The 22,371-nt window shown below is 47.0% G+C and overlaps 1 protein-coding gene across 2 annotated transcripts in view; it reads right to left on the minus strand.

The window, feature by feature from the left end:
• Window positions 1-22,371, minus strand: part of Dhx35 (DEAH-box helicase 35) — a 61,410-nt gene that overhangs the window by 18,643 nt on the left and 20,396 nt on the right. For both annotated transcript variants that reach the window (XM_021183591.3, XM_029474365.2), the window contains exons 6-14: window positions 21,859-21,920; window positions 20,951-21,020; window positions 18,802-18,861; window positions 12,841-12,953; window positions 11,252-11,348; window positions 9,586-9,744; window positions 7,374-7,584; window positions 4,312-4,436; window positions 2,373-2,427 (exon numbers count right to left, since the gene is read on the minus strand). In XM_021183591.3, coding sequence (XP_021039250.1) covers window positions 2,373-2,427; window positions 4,312-4,436; window positions 7,374-7,584; window positions 9,586-9,744; window positions 11,252-11,348; window positions 12,841-12,953; window positions 18,802-18,861; window positions 20,951-21,020; window positions 21,859-21,920 — 952 coding nt within the window. The remainder of the gene's footprint in view (window positions 1-2,372; window positions 2,428-4,311; window positions 4,437-7,373; window positions 7,585-9,585; window positions 9,745-11,251; window positions 11,349-12,840; window positions 12,954-18,801; window positions 18,862-20,950; window positions 21,021-21,858; window positions 21,921-22,371) is intronic.

Below are 22,371 nucleotides of genomic sequence, written 5' to 3' on the forward strand. Positions count from 1 at the left end.
GATGTCAAAGACTCAAGGTCTCAGACACACCAAGCACACACCCTCCCCCTGAACTAGGACCCCAGACCCACATCACTGTGTCCTTAGACATGAAGACACAAGCACAAAAGGCAGAAGAAAAGCAACAAGGTGTGAACTGGGACTGCACACCACACCTCCAATATTTAAGTCTCCAGTACTTATGATCACAAAGGAGATCTGTAATCAGAGCATGCAAAGAACTCCAACTCAGGAGTAGAGGCAGCAGATGCCAGCATGCAAGCTGAACTGACATACTGCTGGGCACTATACAGTCCATCTCCCTGTCTATGGATTCCATACCCTTACATTCAACCAATTGCCGTGTGAAATATGTGAGAAAAACAACTGCCTGAACAATCACACACAGTCTCTACTGTCACGGTTCCCTAAGCACTACAGAATAATAACCAATGGCACGGTGTTTACACTGTGACAGGCATGAGAAAGCTAAAGATAGCTTAAAGCGTATGAGAAGAAGTGTGGGTTATGTGCGAATGCCATGCCATTTTACACAGCAGGGAGTGAGCATCCCTAGATTCCTGGTATCTGAAGGGAGTCCTAGGAGGAAATTCTCATCTATAGATACAGAGAGTCTAGCTAGAGACACACTAACTAGTCTTGCACACTGACTTGCAAACAAGCAGAAAGGTTCTCAATATTGTAAGTCATCAAAGACATGCAAATGAAAACTACCAGACACCATTTCATATCCCCTAGGTCAGCTGTGCTAAGACAAACAATATCAAATGTAGAGAAAGTTGGGGGGCAGGAGGATATCCACCAAACCCCACATGCTAATAGTCACAGCAGCATTACTGATACCAGCCAAAAAGAAGCAATTCACAACACCCACAACCTAATGAACAGAAAAAGAAAATCACTATGTAGTAGGTCCGCACTCTGGGACATTCATTACTCGGCAGGAAAAGTAAATGCCCCATTGAACAAGCGATCCAAGGGCAACCTTAGAAAGAGCTACGTGAAAGAAGCAGCCCACCAGAGACAACCTAAGATTCCACTTCTGAGCAATGTTTCGACTAGGCAGAGCCACAGACTCAGCAGCTTAGTGGTTGCCTGGGGCTGAGGAGGACAGGAGTAGAGAGTAAGCACTAAGAGACACATTTCAGAACGATGAAAATATTCTAAAATTGGATTGTACTAAAGACAGCACAACCCTATGACAACAGAAGCCCTTGAACAGAAAACTGTAAAGGAGTGAACTGCATGGTATATGATCTATGCTTCAATAAAGCTATTTTTAAAATACTCATGGCAAAACTTCAGGGCAAAACCTCCACTAAAACTTACTGACAAACTCGATACTCACAGAACATCCCAAGAGGCTACCACTCATAAAAGACACAGTATCTGCTGAGCCGACATCATTTTCTCTACCTTAAGATACATACTGTGTTTTCAAATGAACCACGGGGGCTTCCTGCACAGCACAGAGCGCCCTTGCCCAAACAGTACTGCTGCTACCTGTGCAATTCCCACAGGAACTCAGGGGGGAAATGAACGACATTTCAGCATGGAGCTGGAAGAGGGAACGGGGTCTGAGGACAAGAACTGGGTGTCTCTAGGACGTGTGGCCCTGGTGATGGCAATCTACAGCTTCTGCCACACCTTATAAATTATCCTATTGGCCATGTGGTGGTGAATGGAAATGGCCCCCATAGGCCTATAGAGAGTGGCACTATTAGGAGGTGTGGCCTTGTTAGTGTGTCACTGTGGGGTAGACTTTAGGTTTCAGATGTTCAGGCTAGGTCCAGTGGTTCACTCTCTTCCTGCTGACTGTAGATCCAGATGTAGAACTCTCAGCTGCCTTGCCAGCACCATGTGTGCCTGCATACCATCATGCTTCCCACCATGGATAATGAGCAAAACCTCTGAACTATAAGCCGGACCCAGTTAAACGTTTTCCTTTATAAGAGTTGCCATGGTCATGGGCTGGAGAGATGGCTTAGAGGTTAATAGCACTGACAGATCTTTCAGAGGTCCTGCGTTCAATTCCCAGCAACCCCATGGTGGCTCACAACCATCTATAATGGGATCTGATGCCCTCTTCTGGTGTGTCTGAAGTCAGCTACAGTGTACTCATATAAATAAAATAAAATTTAAAAGAGAAAAAAAAAAAGAATTGCCATGGTCATGGTGTCTCTTTACATCAGTAACCCTAAGACAGGCCATGAGTTACTTGTGTCTAATTTCTATTTCAATAGAGTAAATGTCACCAAAGAGTTTATTATACACATGGGGAGGACCAATCACATTCTTAAAGACTTGAAGAATGCTAATTTAAGTCCAGCTACCCATTATCATATAGGTGAACACAGGAGAAACAGGCTTACCTCCAAGAGCATAGAGCAGCTCCAAGGCCTGAACCATCGACTGTGCTGGCGGGGGCTGTGAAACACATCAAAGGCCTCCCATTAGTTTCTCTGACCACACTGGCTCACTCTCGCTCTATCCCACTCCAGCCGCCCAGTCTCTGCACTGCTAGTACCTTGGCATGTGCCTCCACCTCTGTAGCTTCCTGGGCAGCACCTCTGCAGCTGCCCCCTCCCCTCCCTCAGCAGGGAGGGCCCCTACTTTAACTGCCTCTTCACTTCCCTAAGCTGCTCTCAGCCTTCTGTACCTGGAGCTGCAGACCCTACAGCACAGCACAGGTTGAGGAAGGACCAGCTTCTACCACCCCAGCCCCGCCAATGGTGAGCTAGTGACATGGTGAAATCGCTAACACTGCAGACGACACCGATGCTGCAAAGGGCAGCAGGCTCACACTATGCGCTGTGATGAGGGTACTGACGCCTCTTTCCTTCCCTCCAAAGCCCTGAGCACACGGGTGTCAAACATCAGTAGACCTTTCAAGGGACTCTTCCTAGTTAGCCCGCTGGCAGGCTCACACTATGCGCTGTGATGAGGGTACTGACGCCTCTTTCCTTCCCTCCAAAGCCCTGAGCACACGGGTGTCAAACATCAGTAGACCTTTCAAGGGACTCTTCCTAGTTAGCCCGCTGGCAGGCTCACACTATGCGCTGTGATGAGGGTACTGACGCCTCTTTCCTTCCCTCCAAAGCCCTGAGCACACGGGTGTCAAACATCAGTAGACCTTTCAAGGGACTCTTCCTAGTTAGCCCGCTGACAAGGTCAGCACCTTTCCAGACTGAACTGCTTGCCTCCTGAATTTGCAGCACAAGAAGCACTTTAAGCCTCAAGAGTGAATTAACTCGACTTCACAGATGAAGCTTTGAAGACGGCTTCGGAGCACTTGACGGCAGGGTCAGAGGCTAAACTAAGTCCTTGCTTTTAGTTGTTGTTTACCAAAAAACAAAGTCAAATCTTTAAAAGGTTTGGTGACTGGCTATATATATAGACTTTACCCTGTGGGACCTACCCTCAGGGGAGCCAAGGAATCACTGCAAATCTGGAGCTCTGCTGTGAGAAAGTAACAGGACGGCAAAGTAGCACACTAGTGCCCCTGGGTTCCTCGGGCACGCAGTCCTGTTCTGTCGCTCGTACTCACAGGAGCTCCAGGGTAAGCACTTGAGATCACTATACAATCCCGAGCTAATGTCACACTACAAAGAAGTCAACTTTTCTATAAGTGGGCAGATGACATATATGTATATTTGCCAAAAACATGACATTAGAGTGAAGTCAAACTTTACTATTTAATAGCAGACTTGTGGAAATTACTAACAAATATTAACAGACAAATAAGCTTAAATTTTGATATGGACTATAAAGTGACCAATAAACTTTAAAAAACAAAAAACAAAAAACTCTACAAGAATAATGGCTGTAGCACCTTCCCTACTCACCCACCATTTCATCTGAGCACGCAGGCCAGGCCTTGCAAGCTGCTGAGGGGAGCCTAGGAGAGCCAGGCAGCCATGCATCAGAGCCTACAGAAAACTAATGATTCCACTCCTGTAACTTGCCTTAGGAAATCATCATAGATACTAAGGGCCACAGGGTCCTTCCCAAGCTTTGGAACTCTCCAGCCAGGCCCAGTCACAGACTATGTCCTGACTCCCCACCCTCCTTGTCTCTCTGAGCACTGGTCAAGCTGTCCTGTAGCTACCCAGTGACTTGTCTTTTTCAAGGAAAAAGGACAGGAGCTACAGAGGAAGAATTCTGGCTCGCCTAGATGCCAGTTTGCCCCACACCCTGGATAGGACCAAGCGGCATAAGGTGTTTCAGCTACGTGAGGAAGAAAGATGGCATGCCTGACCAGTGTCCTTCCACCATACCCACATGAGCCCCTCAGCCAGAAGCAGGACTTACAGACATGAAGTGGAACCTGAGGACATTGTCTATCCCTAGGGCTTTCAGCTGCAGGATGACGGGAGCCAAGTTGCTGCGCTGCATCTCAGGGACGGTGGACTGAGGTAACTGGTCAAAGGCTTCCTCTAAGGATAGGAAATCAGAAACAGATCAAATGTGACACTCAAATGCACCTGTACATCGGCAGAGTCCACCTTCTCTACCTTGAACAAGAGCTCTGGGATTCTGGGACCAGATGTACAACATTATGATACGTTCTACTTCAAAAGAATAGACAGTTGAACAGTATCTCTTTACAAAAGCACTTTCCTTTACTTCCAAACATTGCTTTTCAAATGCTTTTGTCAGCAAAATGAAAGTAGCAAGCATTTGGGTAATTACTCTCAGGCCCAGTTGCTGTTCACTCTGCATAAGGCAGAGCACTTCAAGGAAGCAAGAACAGCAAAATAAGCAAAGAAAAATGTAAAAATAAATCACCGAAGCTGCCCTAGACTCTGAGGAAGGATCTCATCACAGAGAGCAGAAGTCATACAAACCTAGTTTTTAAATCAAGGAGCCAAATGCAGAGTCACACCCAGGATCCTGTACTTGCATGTCCCACAGGAACAAAAGGTGACCTCAAACAGGAGAAGCACCCCGAGGCACAGAGATGGGGGAGGAGGGGAAGGACAGAGAGTCAGGGGAGGACTTTATGAAAACCAGATCAAAGGGTGGGGAGAAAGGAAGGCTTTTCTGAAATCACTTTCCCTGTGTATTCAGAAAGCCTATGGATTACACGCCAAACCCTCCCATGTAAGTCAACGCTGTACTGACCGCTGTACAGATGCACACCCTCCTTAAACACAAGCATCGCGCAGTCTCCATTTAGACCAGAAGGCTGCAGTTAACTAGAGAGGAAAATGAAGTCTCCTGGAGAAACACTACTATCCGTAAGAACTTTAGAAAGGTTTTCCTGAGAAAAGAGACAACCAATATTCTGGACTGTGTAACATAAATTGCCAAATGCATGGGTCTAGCGGGAAGGTTCTAGATGGCAAGCAAGGAAAGAAGTTCTTTAGCTTTAAGAACATTGTGGTTACAGTGCTGTTACCAGGACAACCACACTCCCCAGGCACACCACTGGCCAAAGCAGAAACAAGTCATTAGCTGAGAGGCTGGCCCCACTGAGAAGATGCTGAGAGAAGCAGGTATTGATGCTCAGAGACAAAGATGTGATGACACAGGTAAGCTGCAAAGGCCCCAGAGTGAGGGGCATAGGTCAAGAGGGGCAGAAGCCTCATGCAATGCCCCTGGGGACTTCAGAGGTAGGAGGGACCTGGATCAAGACCAAAAAACAGGTCCAAGAGGGACATATGCCCCTGCCGTGGACCATGGGAGGCTCAGGAAGGAGATGAGCAGAAACTGAGAAAAGCTACACAGGAGCTGCCAAGAGTATCAGGAGGAGCTTTTGGTTACAGTGCTGTTACCAGGACAACCACACTCCCCAGACACACCACTGGCCAAGGCAGAAACAAGTCACTAGCTGAAAGGTTGGCCTCACTGAGAAGATACAAAGACAGACAAGCCCAAGGCATCAGAGGTATGCATGGCAAAGCGGGAAGCAGATCACGTGTCTAAGAACAGAGTAGCTGAGAACCAGGCAGAGTAGGAGTGAGAGCAGAGGACCTAAGGAGAAGCCTTGGAAAGTTCTGGAACACCAAACTATCTGAGTAAAGAAGAGCTGCAGGCTCTGAAGACTCCGCTGGCAATCTGAAGGGTGGGCACTAACCGTTGCTTACTGTCCCTGGTCCTTCCCAACCACGCCCTTGCTAAAGCAGCTACGACTACGGGCTCAGTGACCTTCCACCCAGATACACTTGCCCAGCTTCAGTCCATATCTTATCACGTGGCTTCTTTGACACGAAATGCCAATGTCCATTTCCACTTTAAAAAAATCATCTGAGTTAGAGCTAGAAGATGGCTCAGTGGTTAAGAGCACATGCAGAGGTGCCAGGTTCAAGACTCACCTGCAATTCCTATTCCAGTAACACTCCTCTGACCACCTCAGCATGAGGCACACATGTGCTGCACAGACAGACATGCAGGCACAACACACAAAATAAAATTACCTAAAACTAAAAATATTGCTGAGAATGGTGGTGCCTGTCTTTACATCCCAGACCTTGAGAGGCAACGGTAGGGAGATCTCGGAGGCTGAGGCCAGCCTGGGCTCCACAGAGAAATCCTGCCTCAAAAATAAATAATTCCTTAGACACACAATTACTATACCTACAACTCTGCAATTCCTCAAAGAATTAAAGGTTCCCCTTCATGTCCCGAGTCTACCCACACACTTACGTCCAGCCCCACTAATCCCTAGGGCCAAAGAGAAACCGCGTAAAAGAGGAAAGGAAAGACAGCGTAAGTGGGTGCTGGACACAGGAGGGCATTAATGACTTCGAACTCCATCTGCACACTAAGAAGGCAGGAAGGTGAGCTCTGTGGGCATGGGCAGTGGGGGTGGTGGATATCTCAAAACCACTCCCAGTGAAAGAGACAGACAGACAGACAGCAGCTCTGGAACATCATGGTACCTGTGCCTGCCAGTGCCAGCAGGCTGAGAGGAAAGCTCATTAAAGGCCAGAACTGTCTACCAGAATTTCACTCTGTGCCCTCAGAAGTTAGCAAGGCTTGTGATATAGGACTGAGCCAACTATTTGCCATCCATGAATGATTCTCAGGAGAACTCTGCAGAGGCAAGCGGGGATCTGATGGGCGGTGCCACTGGGTTCAGGAGCTGTAAGAACACAGCCCATTAAGCAGAAAGACAATGCTTGATGCACAAGTCTATGCTCAGGGGTCTGACACAAGGCCCAACATTAGGTTAGAATGGAGGTGGTAGGCAGGAGGTGGTTCACTGAGCCAGCTGGGGAGTCCTAGCAAAGAAGGAAGGAAGTGGTGGGGGCCCTGGGAGAGCTGGATTTGACGGTGAGTTCTGCCAGGAGGGACAAATGTCTGCCCTGGGATCCAAAGCCCAGGCGACTCTAAGAAAATCCAAAGTTGTTAAGAAACACCACACACACCTGTATAAAGGCGATAACACTTTCCCGAGCGGTTGCGCCCACCACGTCCTGCCCGCTGATTGGCTGACGCCTGAGACACTGGTACCACCACCAAGCATTCAATAGCTGTCCTGGGGTTGTAGGCTCGCAGCTTCATAAAGCCACAGTCAATCACATACACAATGCCACTGATTGTGATGGAAGTCTCTGCCACATTGGTGGCCACGATCACCTACCGAAAAGAGAAAGAGAATTAGTTGGTTCTTTCCACTTTAAGTAAGTTTAAAAATCCTAAAGACATGTTACTATTTCAAACATCCTGCTACCAGGCAGGAGCATGAGATCAGTACACTGGCTGAAAATGTTCCAGTTCTATAACCATGCACAGCTTCCCCAAGCTCCTGAGCACTGCTTTCTCATGCACATAGTATGACCACCGCTTCCCCCAGGGTTGTCAAGGAGGATCCAAACACAAAGAGATTAGAAGCTCACACTGAGCACATGGGAAGTTCAATAATGTCTGTTTCCTAACGAGCAGATAACTTCAGAGAGCAACAGGTGCCAGGGAAAAAGCACAACTGGGATATACGTAAGAGTATATGCTGTGTCATTATATGCTACATGTTATATATTATACATCATATAGTATAACAAAGTTTCCCCTTCACACTGGCTGCCCAGAGACAATATCACTAAAACATGAACATAAACTCAGACCTACTGACAGGAACTGGCCAACCCTTCAGACCAGAAAGAACCACCACAGAGGAAGGAGATACCACCAACGCTGCCACTGTACATGGGGCTTGGAGACAGAGGGCCCAGCTACTGTGCACCAGTCAAGTCTCTGGCTACCTGCCAGCTGCCCCTGCCGGGTTTAACGTAGCTGGAGACATGTATATAAGATGCACACACTTTTTTCAACCTTTACATTTTATAAAATCATCTTTGAAAATCTTCCTACTTTTATATCTAAAAGCTATTGCGGAGGCAGGTGAGATGGCTCTGACTTCAGTCCCTGAGATTCACACACTAGAAGGGAAGAACTGACTCCTGCATGTGCACTCTCACCTCCATGTGTGCACATGACACATATGTGAACACAGGACACATATGTGCCCTGCCCCACCCCACATAAATAAATGTAATAAAAATGTTTAGTTATGAATGTTTTACAGCTAGGAAATCTGAAGCTAAATAACTTAGGGCAAGGCACACAGCAACACACACACAGGTGGAATCCAGGCCTGCAGCCTGGCTGACAGCAGTTCTTGTGTGACTGGGCGGATTTGGATTGCTCCATACCAGGTGGCCTTAAGTTGGGACTGGGTCCCTCAGCTTCTGCACTCTGAGCCACCCCGCGTGTATTCCTCATCTAGGGGAAAGGACAAGGGGTAGGGGGAGGCAGAAGTCAGGCCCCTGGCTCCTCCCATCCAATTCGTCTCGCCACCACACCCATCCCCAACCTAATTTCAAGGCTAAAGACTTACCTGATTTAAAACTGGCTTTAAGGGCAAACTGATACTCCTAACAAATGCTTTAGGAACCATGGTTAGTAATTCTATCTAGTTCTGGCCGAACATAACCTACCATGACAGTCTCTGAGGATAAGGAATAATGTGCTGTGAACACTATTCAGCAGACAAAGAAAAGCTACAAGAGGTGACCTGCTCTGACAATTACTGTTGGAGTGGCCCTTCTGGGCAGGTTTAGAAATACTCACAGCACATTATCTACTACAGCATAGATTTTAGATCTACTGCATAGAACCATGGACCTAAGATTTGAAAGAAAACGCCTATTTAGCAAAGTTCACTTCAATTAGAACAATAAACAGGGTCTAGGGAGATACCTCCGCATGTAAAATGCTGGCGGTGCGTGTGCCCTGAGTCTCCAGAACCCACATAAAGCCAAGCAAGGGTAGCATGTGTCTGTAATGCCAGAATCCCCACAGTGAGGAGGCAGAGGGGAGCCCCAGCATTTGTGGACCAGCTAGCCTTGCAGACACAGCAACAACCAACCTGCCTCAAAAAGGTTTTCCTCCGACCTTCACATACAAACTGTGGCATGTGTCTACACTTACACACATGAATACTCTCACACACACACACAAATACACACATGAACACAGACTAACACACACACACACCCCAAAGACAACATTCTGCAACACAAAGGGGAGCCAATGTGATTACCAATGGCTGCAAGGACCACTGGTCACTAGGAGTCTCACCTTCCTGACACTGTGTGACACCCTTTCAAACACCTTCATCTGCTCAAAAGAAGGCAGTCCTGCATACATGGGGAGAACCCGGAGGTGTTTCTTCATCCCAGTGCGAGCCAGCGCCCGGGCCTGCTCCATCAACATGGACACAACAGTGTCTACTTCTTCCTAAACCCGGAACCAGAAAGCGAAGAAGCCGTCAAGCCGTCATACTGAAGGAGCTAACGCTGGAACGGGGCTTAGCTGTGGTCACCCTCAGAAGCTGCTGTGCTGCCATGACCCACTCAGGATGACACTTTACCAAATGCTACCAAACGACAGTGTCAAAGGAGTGAGGCTCTGTGACTGTACGATTAATTAGTAAAACCAAACCATCCGTAGTTAATAGAAGAGTTCCCATGAATAAAACAACAAGGAACTAGAGAGATGGCTCAGTGGTGAAGAGGCTGCACTGCTCTTGCAGAGGACCAGAGTTCAGTTCCCAGCACCCATGTCAGGCAGCTCACTCTGCCTGTGCCTCCAGCTCCAGGGATCCAACACCCTCTTCAGGCCTGCACACAGGCACCTGCACTCGCTGCACATAGATGACATACATAGACACCTAAGTCTTTAAATGACTATCTTTACACAGCTTTTATGGCCTGCGGTAAACAGCATTCCCTGTGTATGGACATGCTGTGCATATGGGCAAGCTGTTACCTATGAAATCATTAAAAGCTTTCCTGAGGACAGATACTAACTATAGGAGATGTTGGGCAGTGGGAAAGACTGCAGCTGGAGGTGGCTGGAGCGGCATTACAACCTTAAGACAGTGTTCTGGTTGATTCAGCTGTACCTGCAGAATGAGCTGGAGAGAGGTCACAATCAAAGGACCCACTCCTAACTTTAGGCCCCTTGGGAAATGATGCCCAAGCTTTTGGTCACAGGATGAGACTGCAATACGCATGAAGCACAGTGTACCTAATGCACCATCAACTATGGCAAAGGAGGCAGCCACTGACACAGAACCTAGTTTACTCTGAAATCGGCGAATACATTTGAACTAGCAGAGCAGGAGAGATGGCTCAGAGGTAAAAAGCACTAGCCACTCCTCCAGAGGACCTGGGTTCAGTTCCCGGCACAGGCAGATCAGAATCATCTGTATATCTAGCTCCAACAGATCTGACACCCTTTTCTGGCCTCCACTGCACCCACAAGGTATATATACATACACAAAGGCTCACACACATAAAATAAAATTTAAATTTAAAAAATTCAATTAACCCTCTATAGACAGACTAGGGATGAGCTAATGACCCCTCACAATCTGGATGGTAGAGGACCAATAGGCCACTAGATGGCGTCAAACCAGTAATTTTTTTTTTCTTTCATGCAATTTAACAACTACAAGATACAATTAAACATGACACAAGGAGTTGGCTGCTCTTCCGGAGGACCTGGGTTCAGTTCCCAGCATCCACATGGCAGCTCACAATCACCCCTTAACTCCAGTTCCAGGAGACCTGACACTATTTTCCGGCCTCCTCAGGAACCAAGCACGTAGACAAAATTTTAAAATACATTTAAAAAAGAAAAAAGAAAATGAAAAGAAAAAAACCAAATGACTAAGAACAAGCCTTTATGCTAACTCTGTGCTGTCTTAGCATGTCTGTGCAGAGGGACTGGGTGGAGTTACCTGGCCAGTAAGAAAGGCTAGTATGTCTCCATCTCCTTCTGTCTGATGAATTTTTACCACGGTGTCCACAGTTGCCTTGATATAATCTGGAACAGGACTGGGAAAATGTATGAGGAAAAAGATCATCACTGGAACACGCTCATTAATCACAGATCAATTATCCTAATGACCTGGCAGCCAAACCTCATCAGAGTGAACCTGGGCCAGCCCGGCAGGTAATTAGCATATAGAGAAGTAAAATAAATACGCACTCCTTTATTTCCAAGGGCAGCAACCAATAACTGAGGGTGTAGCTCAATGATACAGCACTTGCCTAACACATGTAAGGTCCCAGGTTCAATCCCCAGCACAAGAAAGAAAAGAACAGCATTAAATGTAGCACTTCTATGCATAATTACATGTAAACAATGGGTTTGGGCTATATTTCCTAAGAAATAAAGAACGTTCTAAAAGATAGAATGTTCTGGAAGCTGGACCTGCATTATTGCTGGATTGAGTCTTGATACTTCTATGCAAATTTACCTGTGGTCACTGCCTCAGCAGGCGAGTAAAGCAGCAAGAGGCTAATGGCAAGTGCACAGAAATTATTTATCTTCAGCATGCAAAAATGCCAAGTCTCAGAAAACCAAGGGCTTCAGTTTCAGAGCAGAGGCCCACTGCCCAAGTTAGCCTTTCTACTGTTTGCTGTGATGAAACACCATGACAAAAAGCAAGTTGGGGAGGAAAGGCTTATATATCCCAAGTCACAATCCATCACTGAAGGAAGTCAGGACAGAGACTCAAACAGGCAGGAACCTGGAGCTAGGAGGTGATGCAGACAGTGGTCATGGAGGAGGGCTGCTTCCTGACTTGCTCCTAATGGCTTGCTCAGCCTGCTTTCTTAAAGCCCAGAACCACCCTCGAAGGGCTAGGCCCTCCCTCATCAATAACCAATGAAGAAACTGCATTACAGGCTTGCCTAAAGCCCATACTCAGGGAAGCATTTTCTCAATTGAGGCTTCCTCCTCTCAGGTGAGCTAGCTAGTGTCAAGGTGATAAGAAACTAACCATCAGAGCACACCCATCATCTTCCCAGCCAGCACCAATGGGCTGAGTGAATGGAAATGGCAGACATTCTCTCCAGCCAGAAGAGCCCAAAGATGAAGTTTATAGCTCTGGAGTTATCAGGTGCTAAACTAGGCCCAGTAACTAGATACAGTAAATTAGAACGCCCCCTTTCTTATTCAAAGGGACTTCTCCCAAAAATTCGAGCTAAGTCTTCTTGTTAAGGATGTAAGGGACTGAAAGACCCAGCACTGCTTCCCTTACTGATGGCGCTCTGGAGAGCCCCAGTTCAGAAAACTGCCACACCACCTCCCATCGGCCCACCTGACTCTCTCCGCCTGAACTGACGGCCACAGATGCATGTAAATGTGAGCAGGAGAATCAAACTCTGAATCTCCAACAGTGATGCTGGTCCAGCGTCCCGAATTCTGCCAGGATCAGGAGCTGAGCCATACCCCTCCATGGAGGCAGATGATCTTCCCTATTATCCTGCATGACAGCTGAGGTCTCAAATCACCATCACCAAGAATCAAACATTATCAAACCTTTGTAGGTAAAAGATATCCACTGGAAATGTCCGTCCTTCCACTGTGAGCGTCACAGAGGTATCTCTGGCTGGGTCACTGGTCTCATTCTGGTTAAAGAAATCTCGAAATTTCTAAAAATAAATAAATACATAAATATTATTCACATTAACTAAAAAAAAAGAAAGATGGTTTACAGTAATCAATAGAAAAAAAGAAAATATAAAACTGGCAGAGGTAAGTGGGATCACAAGACTCAGACATGCAAGAGTGCACACTGCAGAATAGCTTGTTTTATTTTAGAGACAGGCTCTGATGTGGTCCAGCTGGGCTCTAACTCACTAAATAGCTGAGGTTAGCCCTGCACCCCTGATCCTCCTGCCTCCATTTCTTGAGTACTGGGATGACAGGTGTAAACTATCACATCACACAAAATGATTTTCTACATTCACAAAATTCTTTTTTTTTTTAATGGCTCCACCAGGCCATCTCCCCACAAGCTTTCATTTGTTGAAGACAACAAAAGTCTTGATACTCAACTCAAGCAGACCTGAAACTCTACGTAGCCCAGACTAAACCCAAGCTCAGTATCCTCCTGCCTCTGCATCCTGAATGCTGGGATTAAAGACATGCATCACCACAGCCAGCTAAATTTACTTTTCTCTTATTGAAACTGCAGAGGAAATGTCAATGGCAGATGCTAAAGGTTTGATTATAAATAAAGGTTAGACTTCAACGAACCTCAGCTGATGTATAGCTGTGGTAACTTTATCCCCATCCTCCGTGGTTTCTTTAGCTGAAAATGAGGTGTGGCTCAAATTTGGTACAGGTTAAATCAGACTGAGGGATAGATAGCTAATCTAGAAACCACATAACTAATCACGCAAGGTTATCAGTTCACAAAGGTACACTTCTTGTACACTGGGTGTGTCTCTGCTATGTATTTACTGTAACTTTCCAATAGGTTTCAAGCCATCTGAGAGCATAAACAGTCTTCTCCAATCATGTGCACAGAGAACAGAGAACAGGACAGAGCCACTTCTTAATAAAGCAATGTGCTCAGCAATGGAGATCCTGGGCCTGAATTACTATGACCACGAGAAAGGCTGGAACAGAACTGGAGAGACCCAACCAGAGCCAAGTTTAAACACTCCAGACAGCTCAGAGACAGGACACAAGTAACACAGTCAAGACTGTCACCAACACCCAGAGTCAACTGAGCCACGGGCCATGGAAGGAGTGGAGAGCCTTAAAGACAAAGAGTGGAGATTCAAGATCCCTAGGAGGAGGTGAGAGAGGAGGAGGAAGAGCAGGACGGCAGGGTCCTTCTCCAGAAGGAAGAGGGCTTTAAGAAGGGCGTGCTGAACACAGCTAGCACCAGGCCATGTGGAACCAGGAGTGAGGTAGGACCACAGCAGCTTTCCTGGATGGACTGGACAGCTGAGCCCCAGCTGCTGGGAGAGCTGACAAGTAAGGACACTCTGGATGCACTGAGACACAAGGTCTACACTCTAAGGTTTTTATCCTTTATCTGCATTTGGAAAATACAGATAAAAGCCAAAAACTCAGGCTGGAGAGATAGCTCAGTGGCCCACAACTCTCTAACTCCAGTGACAGGGGATCTGATGGCCCTTTCTGGCCTCCATGGGCACTAAGCATGCAAGTGGTACACAGATATATATGCAGACAAAATACTCATACACATAAAATAAACAGTAATGTATTTTTTTTCTTAAAAGGCCAGTAAGAGATGGCCTGAGGCAGAATCAAGGACACAGGAAGTGATGCCAGCCCCTCACCTGGAAGAATCTGAGTCAGCTTCAGATGCTGGGGTCACAATGACATGAACACCGGGTAAGAAATGGAACAAGAAGATGGAGAGGAAGGGGCGCAGTCTGTGAAACGAAATGGGAATGATTTGGAACGTGCAGTGCCACCGTCGGCCCACTCCAGCTTCCTGTCCTGGGAGCTGCTCCCACCTGGTCCACACAGAGAGCTCTAAGAACCATGTCCATGCCCTGACCAACTCCTTCCCAAGCCAACAAGACTGCAACCTGCAAACTGGTCCAGCGAGGCTCTGACCCCAGGGGACTCAGGATCCTTCGCCAGGACTGATGGAAGAGGGAAATTAATCTCTCTACAAGTTATCAGACATCTGACAAAACAACGGAACAGTAGGAACTGTCTGCAAACCTAGCTTCCATCATGTGGACAGGCTCAAGTAGAAGAATGTCATACAGGGTGAAGTGACACTTTGCAATCACACCTGCTGTATATGTAACCGCTCAGCTAACCGAGCTTCTACAAACAGGGTGGCTAAACCAACCAGGGCAACCACCGGAGCCCTTGCCTTCTGTGGACACTGGCTTCTCGTCTACCAGCTGGGTCAGCTGGGTCAGCCACCAGAGCAGGTGGCCTGACAGCAGCAACACACACAGTTTGGCATCAAGTTTATCACCTTTAGACACAGCAACTTGAGTGAGAAGATGGCTCCTGGGCACCCTTGGTCTTCCATATACAAAAGCTAAATAAGACATATCCTGCCCCTGCTCACTCCAGACCTCTTCAGCCCACTCACATCCTCTTCCTCTCACTTAAGACTGCAGATTCCACACGCTCTCGGACCTGCATCTACCCATCCCACATCCTAACCAGGGGATCCCATAGCTGCTGTCTTTCTTCAACAGCTCCCTTGGGAGAAGGCACTGGATGTCCAGGCAAGGAAGGAAGGGAGAGTGGAATGAATGACCTATAGCTCAGCCTGAGCCCAGTTAAGTACTGCTAATGTACTTACATGTACTACATCAAAACACAGCAGGGAATGACAAATCTAGGTTCTGCCTTCCAATTCACAAAAGGTGTCCGGAGGTCATCTACATCCGCTACTACAGATGGAACCGCATGAGGCAATGTCCTCCAGTCTCTACGTCACATTAAAAGACACTCAGAACATAAGGCTCAGAGAACACTGTGGAAGAGGGAGAGGGCCGGTAATATCAGAAGCTATATCCATAATGTCTCAGCAACATGCCTGCCTAAACATAAGCTGCACAGGGACAACAAACAGCCATGTGGCATGGGCAGGGAAAGCCCACAAGTCCTCAACCCTACACAAAGAACTGCAGGCAAGGAAGGAGTGCTGAGGGTGGGAGAGACAGTCTTCTTCCAAGACAGGTACACCCTCCACCTCTGGCTCCTTTTTAACACCAAAGGCTCGGCCATGAAAACACACACACAAGAAACATACAGACTAGGCAGGTTACATTTAGGAATATATGTGCATATACAGAGATGCATGTGATCAACAATAAATGGGAAAAAAAAGGTTATGAACTTGAAAGAGACCAAGGACAATCTATGGGGTTAAGGAAAAGAGAAGAGAGGGGGAATGATGTAAGTATATCATCTCAAAAATAAAAGTTTAAAAGAAGACAAGGAAGGCAGCAATAAACAGTTTATACTTGTCCATTAGCAGCGAGCCCAGTCGGGAGGAGTAAACGTGGGCATTAATTACACTTTCACCACAACTAAACCTGTTTAGAAAATAACCGTTCCTAATGTTTAAGAAAGAAAGATGGACGTGAAAAGACAGCATGATCCGTGCAACTGGAGCACAGAGGACAGGAGCTGAGGCGGGCCAGGTTCCTGCAATGGTGGTCCTGCTGCGCTCTCCCATCACCAGGGGAGAAAGAGTCAGCAGAGTGTCCAGAGCAGGTTGGCCTGTGGGCGTGTCTGTCAGGAGGAAGGACCGCCTTGATTACAGTAAGGCTGTGAGAAGACTCAAGCCCATCCCGGGCAGCACCACTCTGACTGTATTCGAATGGGGAAAATGTACGGCTGGAGAGCTGGCTCCCGGGCTAAGGGCACTGGCTTAAGTGCCGTAAGAGAACCAGGGTTCAACCGCCAGCACCCACGCGGCGGCTCACAACTAACTGTCACTCCAGTCCCCGGGGATCGGGCACACTCTCCTGGCTTCATGGGCACTGAGCACACATGGTGCACAGACATACATGCAGGCAAAACACCTATACATATAAGAGTAAACTTCTTTTTATGTTAATAACTTTAAAAGGAGCAGAAAAAGGTAAGCTAAAGTGAAGTGAAGTGGCAGCTCCTTAATATTTCCCACAACATCTGTCTGCATTCATTTCTCTCTGAGGACATAAATGCTGCTGTTCCTAGGTTGCTTTTTGCCAGAATATGTCATCAGCATCAGAAACAAAATTAAAACACCTCCAGAGAACATTCCAGCATACATCGTGGTGACAGAGATGACAGCTAAAGCATGGGGACAATGGGCAGAGATGACTGTGGGCAGCCTGAAGCCTTCCCACAGCCTGTGGGAAGCTGGCAGGCCAGCCCGGGTACATAGGAGGCTCCTCTCACCAAGTCAGCCTGCATTCTTCCACCCATAGGGAGACACAAGAACAAGCCAGGGCCAGGCCCTCACCACATCTCCCCTGGCATAAAGAGCTGGTTCCTGACCAGCATCTCCATTAACTATTCCTGGGTCTCTACCTAACACAAGAATGAACTTCCTGCGTCCCACATATGGGCAAGTCACTGCCCTGGCTCCTACACCGTAAGGCGAGAGGGATAAAATCATGAGTAAGACAGAGTCCCAGTCTTCAAGGACACAGGCAACTCCTAAACATGCATCAGAAATCGGTGTGACTGAAACACAAGTCAAAGCTGTGCAAGAGGGCAGAAGCGGCAGGGTGAGGCCAGAAAGGAAGCCTCTCTCAGACAGGGGGTTCTCTAGGACCAGAGTAGAACGCTGGAAGAGCCACAGACATGTCTGAAAGAAAAACAGACTGAGAGAAAACCCTACCTCATGCCAAGGAGAAGCCTGGTTTCCTCAGAAGAATGGAAGGGGACCAGTGGAGCTGATAAACAGAGAACACCAGACAGAGTGGTAGGAGATGACGTCAGAGCAGCAGCTGAGGATGGAGCAGCGGCTGAGGATGGAGCACCCCTAGGGATGGAGCACCTCTGGGGATGGAGCATCCCTGGGGATGAAGTACCCCGTGGAGCCTGGCAAAAAGAGTTCTGGTAGCTTATAGTACTCAGGGTTCCTCGTGGCCCCCACATGGTCAGGGAGCTCGGCTCGCCCTTTGCCCATGAAGAAAGGGTCATTTTATTTCAAACCCTGCTAAAATGCCATCTCTTTGGTGACAAGTTCTTGACAGTCCCAGCTGGCTGGAGTTAAGAGCAGCCTTCTAGGTTACCTCAGCACCTTAACATAGCAAATACCTATCTATGTGCCTCCTTCCTGGACTCCTGGATCTATGGATCATCTGTAGCTAGCAGGAGGCTCACTGTCTAGAATATATAAACAGCAAGCAGCCAAAAGAATGAGATTAGTTGAACTGTTTTTTTTTTTTAAATAAAATATTCGTCATCAAGAGAGCAAATCAGCCATATAAAAACATAGGGATGAAGAGATGGCTCAGCTGGGAAAGGCCTCTGCTAAGCCTGAAGACCTTCATCACAGGAACCCACATGAAAGATAGAACTGACCTCCAAGCTGACCTCTGACCTCCAGCCATGGCATGTGTACCCCCATCACACATACAAAAAGGAAAAACAATTAAGAAAAAAAAACACTTAACATGAAATTTACTACATGTTAGAGGAGAAACTTCATTTACACCAAAAAAAAATTAAAATAAGTATATAATTTTCATAAATAAATTCAATTAATATAGCTTCACACTGAGCAGTAACTAAAAAGAAGCTGCCTGTGTCAGGAAGAGGACAGCAGAGACAGAGACAAGGCAAGCTGGTGATCATCAACTCCCTGGGTTGCACAGGCTAACGTCTACCCACCATGGAGAAGGAGCATCATGTGACATCTAGAGCACCACACGGACCCAAAAGAGGCAGGTCGTCCTGCCGAAGACATGCTTTGGCCAGAGGTGCACTCCCAAGGGAATATCTGACAATTCCAGTGTTTAGGCAGAAGGAGAGAGATGCCCTTACCTCTGCGTCCAGAGTGGCTGAGGCCACAATCAAGCGAAGATCCCCTCGCTTTTTCTGAATCTGAAAAAGAAGGCACCGAGAAATAATGGTGACAGTGGAAAAATGTTCAATCCTGCAATCCTAGCTATGCATGGTGACAAGGCCTGTAAATTCCAGCAGGCAGGAGGCGGGAGGGTCACAAGTTCGAGACCAGGCAGAGCTAAACAGAAACCCTGTCTCAAGGCAAAAAGGAGGCTCATTCGTGAGACAGGGATGGTACAACTGATGATGTCAAGAGTCAGTGTGATGTAGACAATTCTTCCTGAGTCTAAAATGTCAGAGTTTGCTAAATTATGACCCAGTAAAAATGTTGTGCAAAATATAAAAGGAATTTAAAATTTAATTGTAACCCTAACCCACTGCCTAACTCTAACCCTAAATTTAAGGGCTGAATTTGAAATTATTAAAAATAAACATTTTTCTCACATGTATTCACATTCAGAAATATGAAAAGGTAGACTAAAAAATCCATAAATAACAAGTGGTAGCACCAAGATAGCAATTGGTGTGCTAACAGTTATTCAAAGAAATGTGGTCCCCGGGCATGGCACAGATATCTGCCATACTCAGGAGCAGCTGTGTGAGGATGCTCAACACTGGCAGAGCCTGGGCAGCACTGTTCTCTTACTACTCAGTCCTTGGTAGGGAGAGCCTAGTGAGAACACTCCTCATACATATCAAAAGTCTGATCATCGGCCAATAGGTAATGGAAAAAGATAACAACCAAGGCAATTTATAATTTCCTAGCTGTGTGCCATACAGAGCCAATCAGTGTGTACACTGCACAGAGACGCAAGGCTGAGGAGGCGGTGAGCATCTGAGACCTAGCCCACCTTCTGTCACCTCACTGTAGACAGACACAGTCTGAGGGGCAGCCTTCTACTTGTACACGGCTCTATGTATGATGTCATCCTAAGATCTGGGCTGCCTTACTTAAGCCCTATGACAAATTATGACATCCAACTGGTCTGCCCAGCAGACCTCCCCAAAAAGCAGCTCCTAGGCTGCCCTCTCCAGGCAGCAGCCACGGGCCACATGTGGCCATGAAGAGCCCATGCAAAGATCAAAGAGTTATTTTATCCCCCTTTCAACAATTTCAAGCTAAACTCGCACAGGTAGCTAATGGTTACAATATAGGCTTGCACCCATACAGACACACAGAGACACACAGACACTGGTTTGGAGAGGCATTTATCTGGCAGTCAAAATTTGCACCCAGGCAGTCTTCCCAAGGCTGTAGTTCTTGGTCATCCCAATCTACCATTTCTTTTTAGACTCTTGTCATTGAGGATTATATGCAGAGAAAACAACAAATTAAAAAAAAAAGCCATAATAATAATGTTAAGGGGAGAAATGAGAGTGGAGCTAACTGCCAAAACTAGACAATGAACAAAAAGGCTATTATAAATGACTCTGGGTATGTTTGAAATATTTTCTGAATACTGAAGAGTTAAAAAGAGAAAAGAAATAGCAATGAGGCACATTTAATTACAGAGCGCTCACTGCCACAGGCCCGACAGACACCTAGGCACACTCATGCCTAACAGTACAGGAAGGATGTGGCAGACAGCAGCAGCCACTGCGCAGACTCTTCGGGGGCTGGGAGGTGGCTCTGGGGTTAGGAGCGCTGGCTGCTCTTACAGAGCTTCTGTTCCCAGCACCCGCATCAGGCAAGTCACAAGGACGCGTTACGCCAGCTCTTGAGGACCTGATACCCTCTTCTGGCCTCTGCAGGCACCTGCATGCATGTGGTACGCAGACTTACACTTACTCTCAACATAAATATAAAATCTTTAAAATAACAATTATAATGTCTTCAAAGACTATTTCATGGTGAAGAGAAATGATCTTGATCTGATTCTCCTTGTACTAAAAGTACAAGATACAAATTAGCACATATCCGCCAATCCCACTGTGTCAAAACATATACACAGACAGACTCAGACGGGAGAAAAACACAACCACCTTCGGCTCGTGGTTCTGAGAACGAGCAGGATGATGGGAAATTTTTTCACTCTGTATTTGCTGGTTTTCTAAATTGTTGTAATTACTTTCCTAGCCAGGCAGCAATGCAAAACTTAGAAAGCAGAGTGCAGTGCTGGAGCGGTACCTTCTTCAGCAAGCCAACGGCAATGTCCGTGTACAAGGTCCTCTCGTGGGCTTCGTCCAGCATGATGACACTAAGAATCAGAGATGCTCTCAGTGAGCATGGAACACCCCACGCAATTCCACCCCGACCACCAAAGAGACCTCTGGGTACTCAGCGCTCATGTAATGACATCGAATTAAGAGAAAACCGAAGTCATTCTCTGCCGATGATGTCAGGCCCACATAGAATGTGATTTCAACATCCTTAGTGAGAATAATGACAGCACACTATTTGCAAAGAGCTTCACTACCCACCCGGGATTCCAGCAGAACTTGACAGCTGGTTCTAACTGGTATGTATGATCTGTAACCCCACACAACACTCTAGATAACAAAGCCCAGGCACCTCAACAATGCTAAGCCACGAGAACAGCCAAAGACAGAGGACAGCTGTGAACGACATGTGCCAGGCAGGGAGAGGAGTGGGACAGCGTGTCTCGAATCCCAAAGCTGTGGGGTAGCCCTAGCGTTCCCCGTGATGGGCAAAAACACTAAGAGGCAGGAAGAGCTCAGCCCTCATCTGGACTTTGTGTATGGCACTCAACAGAACACTGTCCAGAGGGCAGAAGTGGGACCCTCGCCTAACATGTATGAGACCCCAAGTTCCATCCCCAGCGTTGCAAAATGCAAAGGGGGGTGAGGAGGTCCCAACACTGGCTAGTCACATCTCTATGGGCTGTGGTCCTGTAGTCACTACAATTCCTGGAGCCTGTCAAAGGCACGATGAACAAAGACAAGGCAGCAGGTGGTCTGGTGACAGAAGTGCACGGGCCTGTTTGTTCACGACCGGATCTCAGCTGCTAACCCTACTGACTGCCAGTGCACAGCGCATTTTGGAAACACTAGGGACTCACAGGAACTCAGGCTTACCTATATTTTGTTAACAGTGGATCCACCATCATTTCTCTGACCAGCATGCCATCTGTAAGGAACTAAAACAATAAAAATACAAAGATAGAGAAATGTATTTACATTGATGGTGCAAGTTTAAGTATAATCCCTGTTCACACGCAAGAGTGATCCCAGACAGCTCAGGGAGAGACATCCCAGCAGCTTTATTCAACATTGGCAAACAAACAAACAAACAAACAGATCCCACACTGGGCTGCAGACCTTTCAACACCATCTCTGTGCTACCTGACCTAGCTGCTGTGTGAATGGGCATCAAAGGCCAACAGTGAAGAGTCTACAGTGAGTCTCTGTTTACCATCACTTACTATGGTAATGAGCTGTGAATCTGGACAACTCCTCAGCATCTTCTCAACCTCAACCTCCACCAACAGAGCTGCAGAGAAAGCGTGGGCTTGAGTCACCCTGGCCTGACAGAGCCTATTCTTCTATGTCTGCCCGGCCCTACTTCTACCTGCTGTGAAAGCCCAGCCT

Source organism: Mus caroli, unplaced genomic scaffold (genome assembly GCF_978045245.1).
Source record: "Mus caroli unplaced genomic scaffold, Mus_caroli_1 scaffold_2, whole genome shotgun sequence".
Classification (NCBI taxonomy): domain Eukaryota; kingdom Metazoa; phylum Chordata; class Mammalia; order Rodentia; family Muridae; genus Mus; species Mus caroli.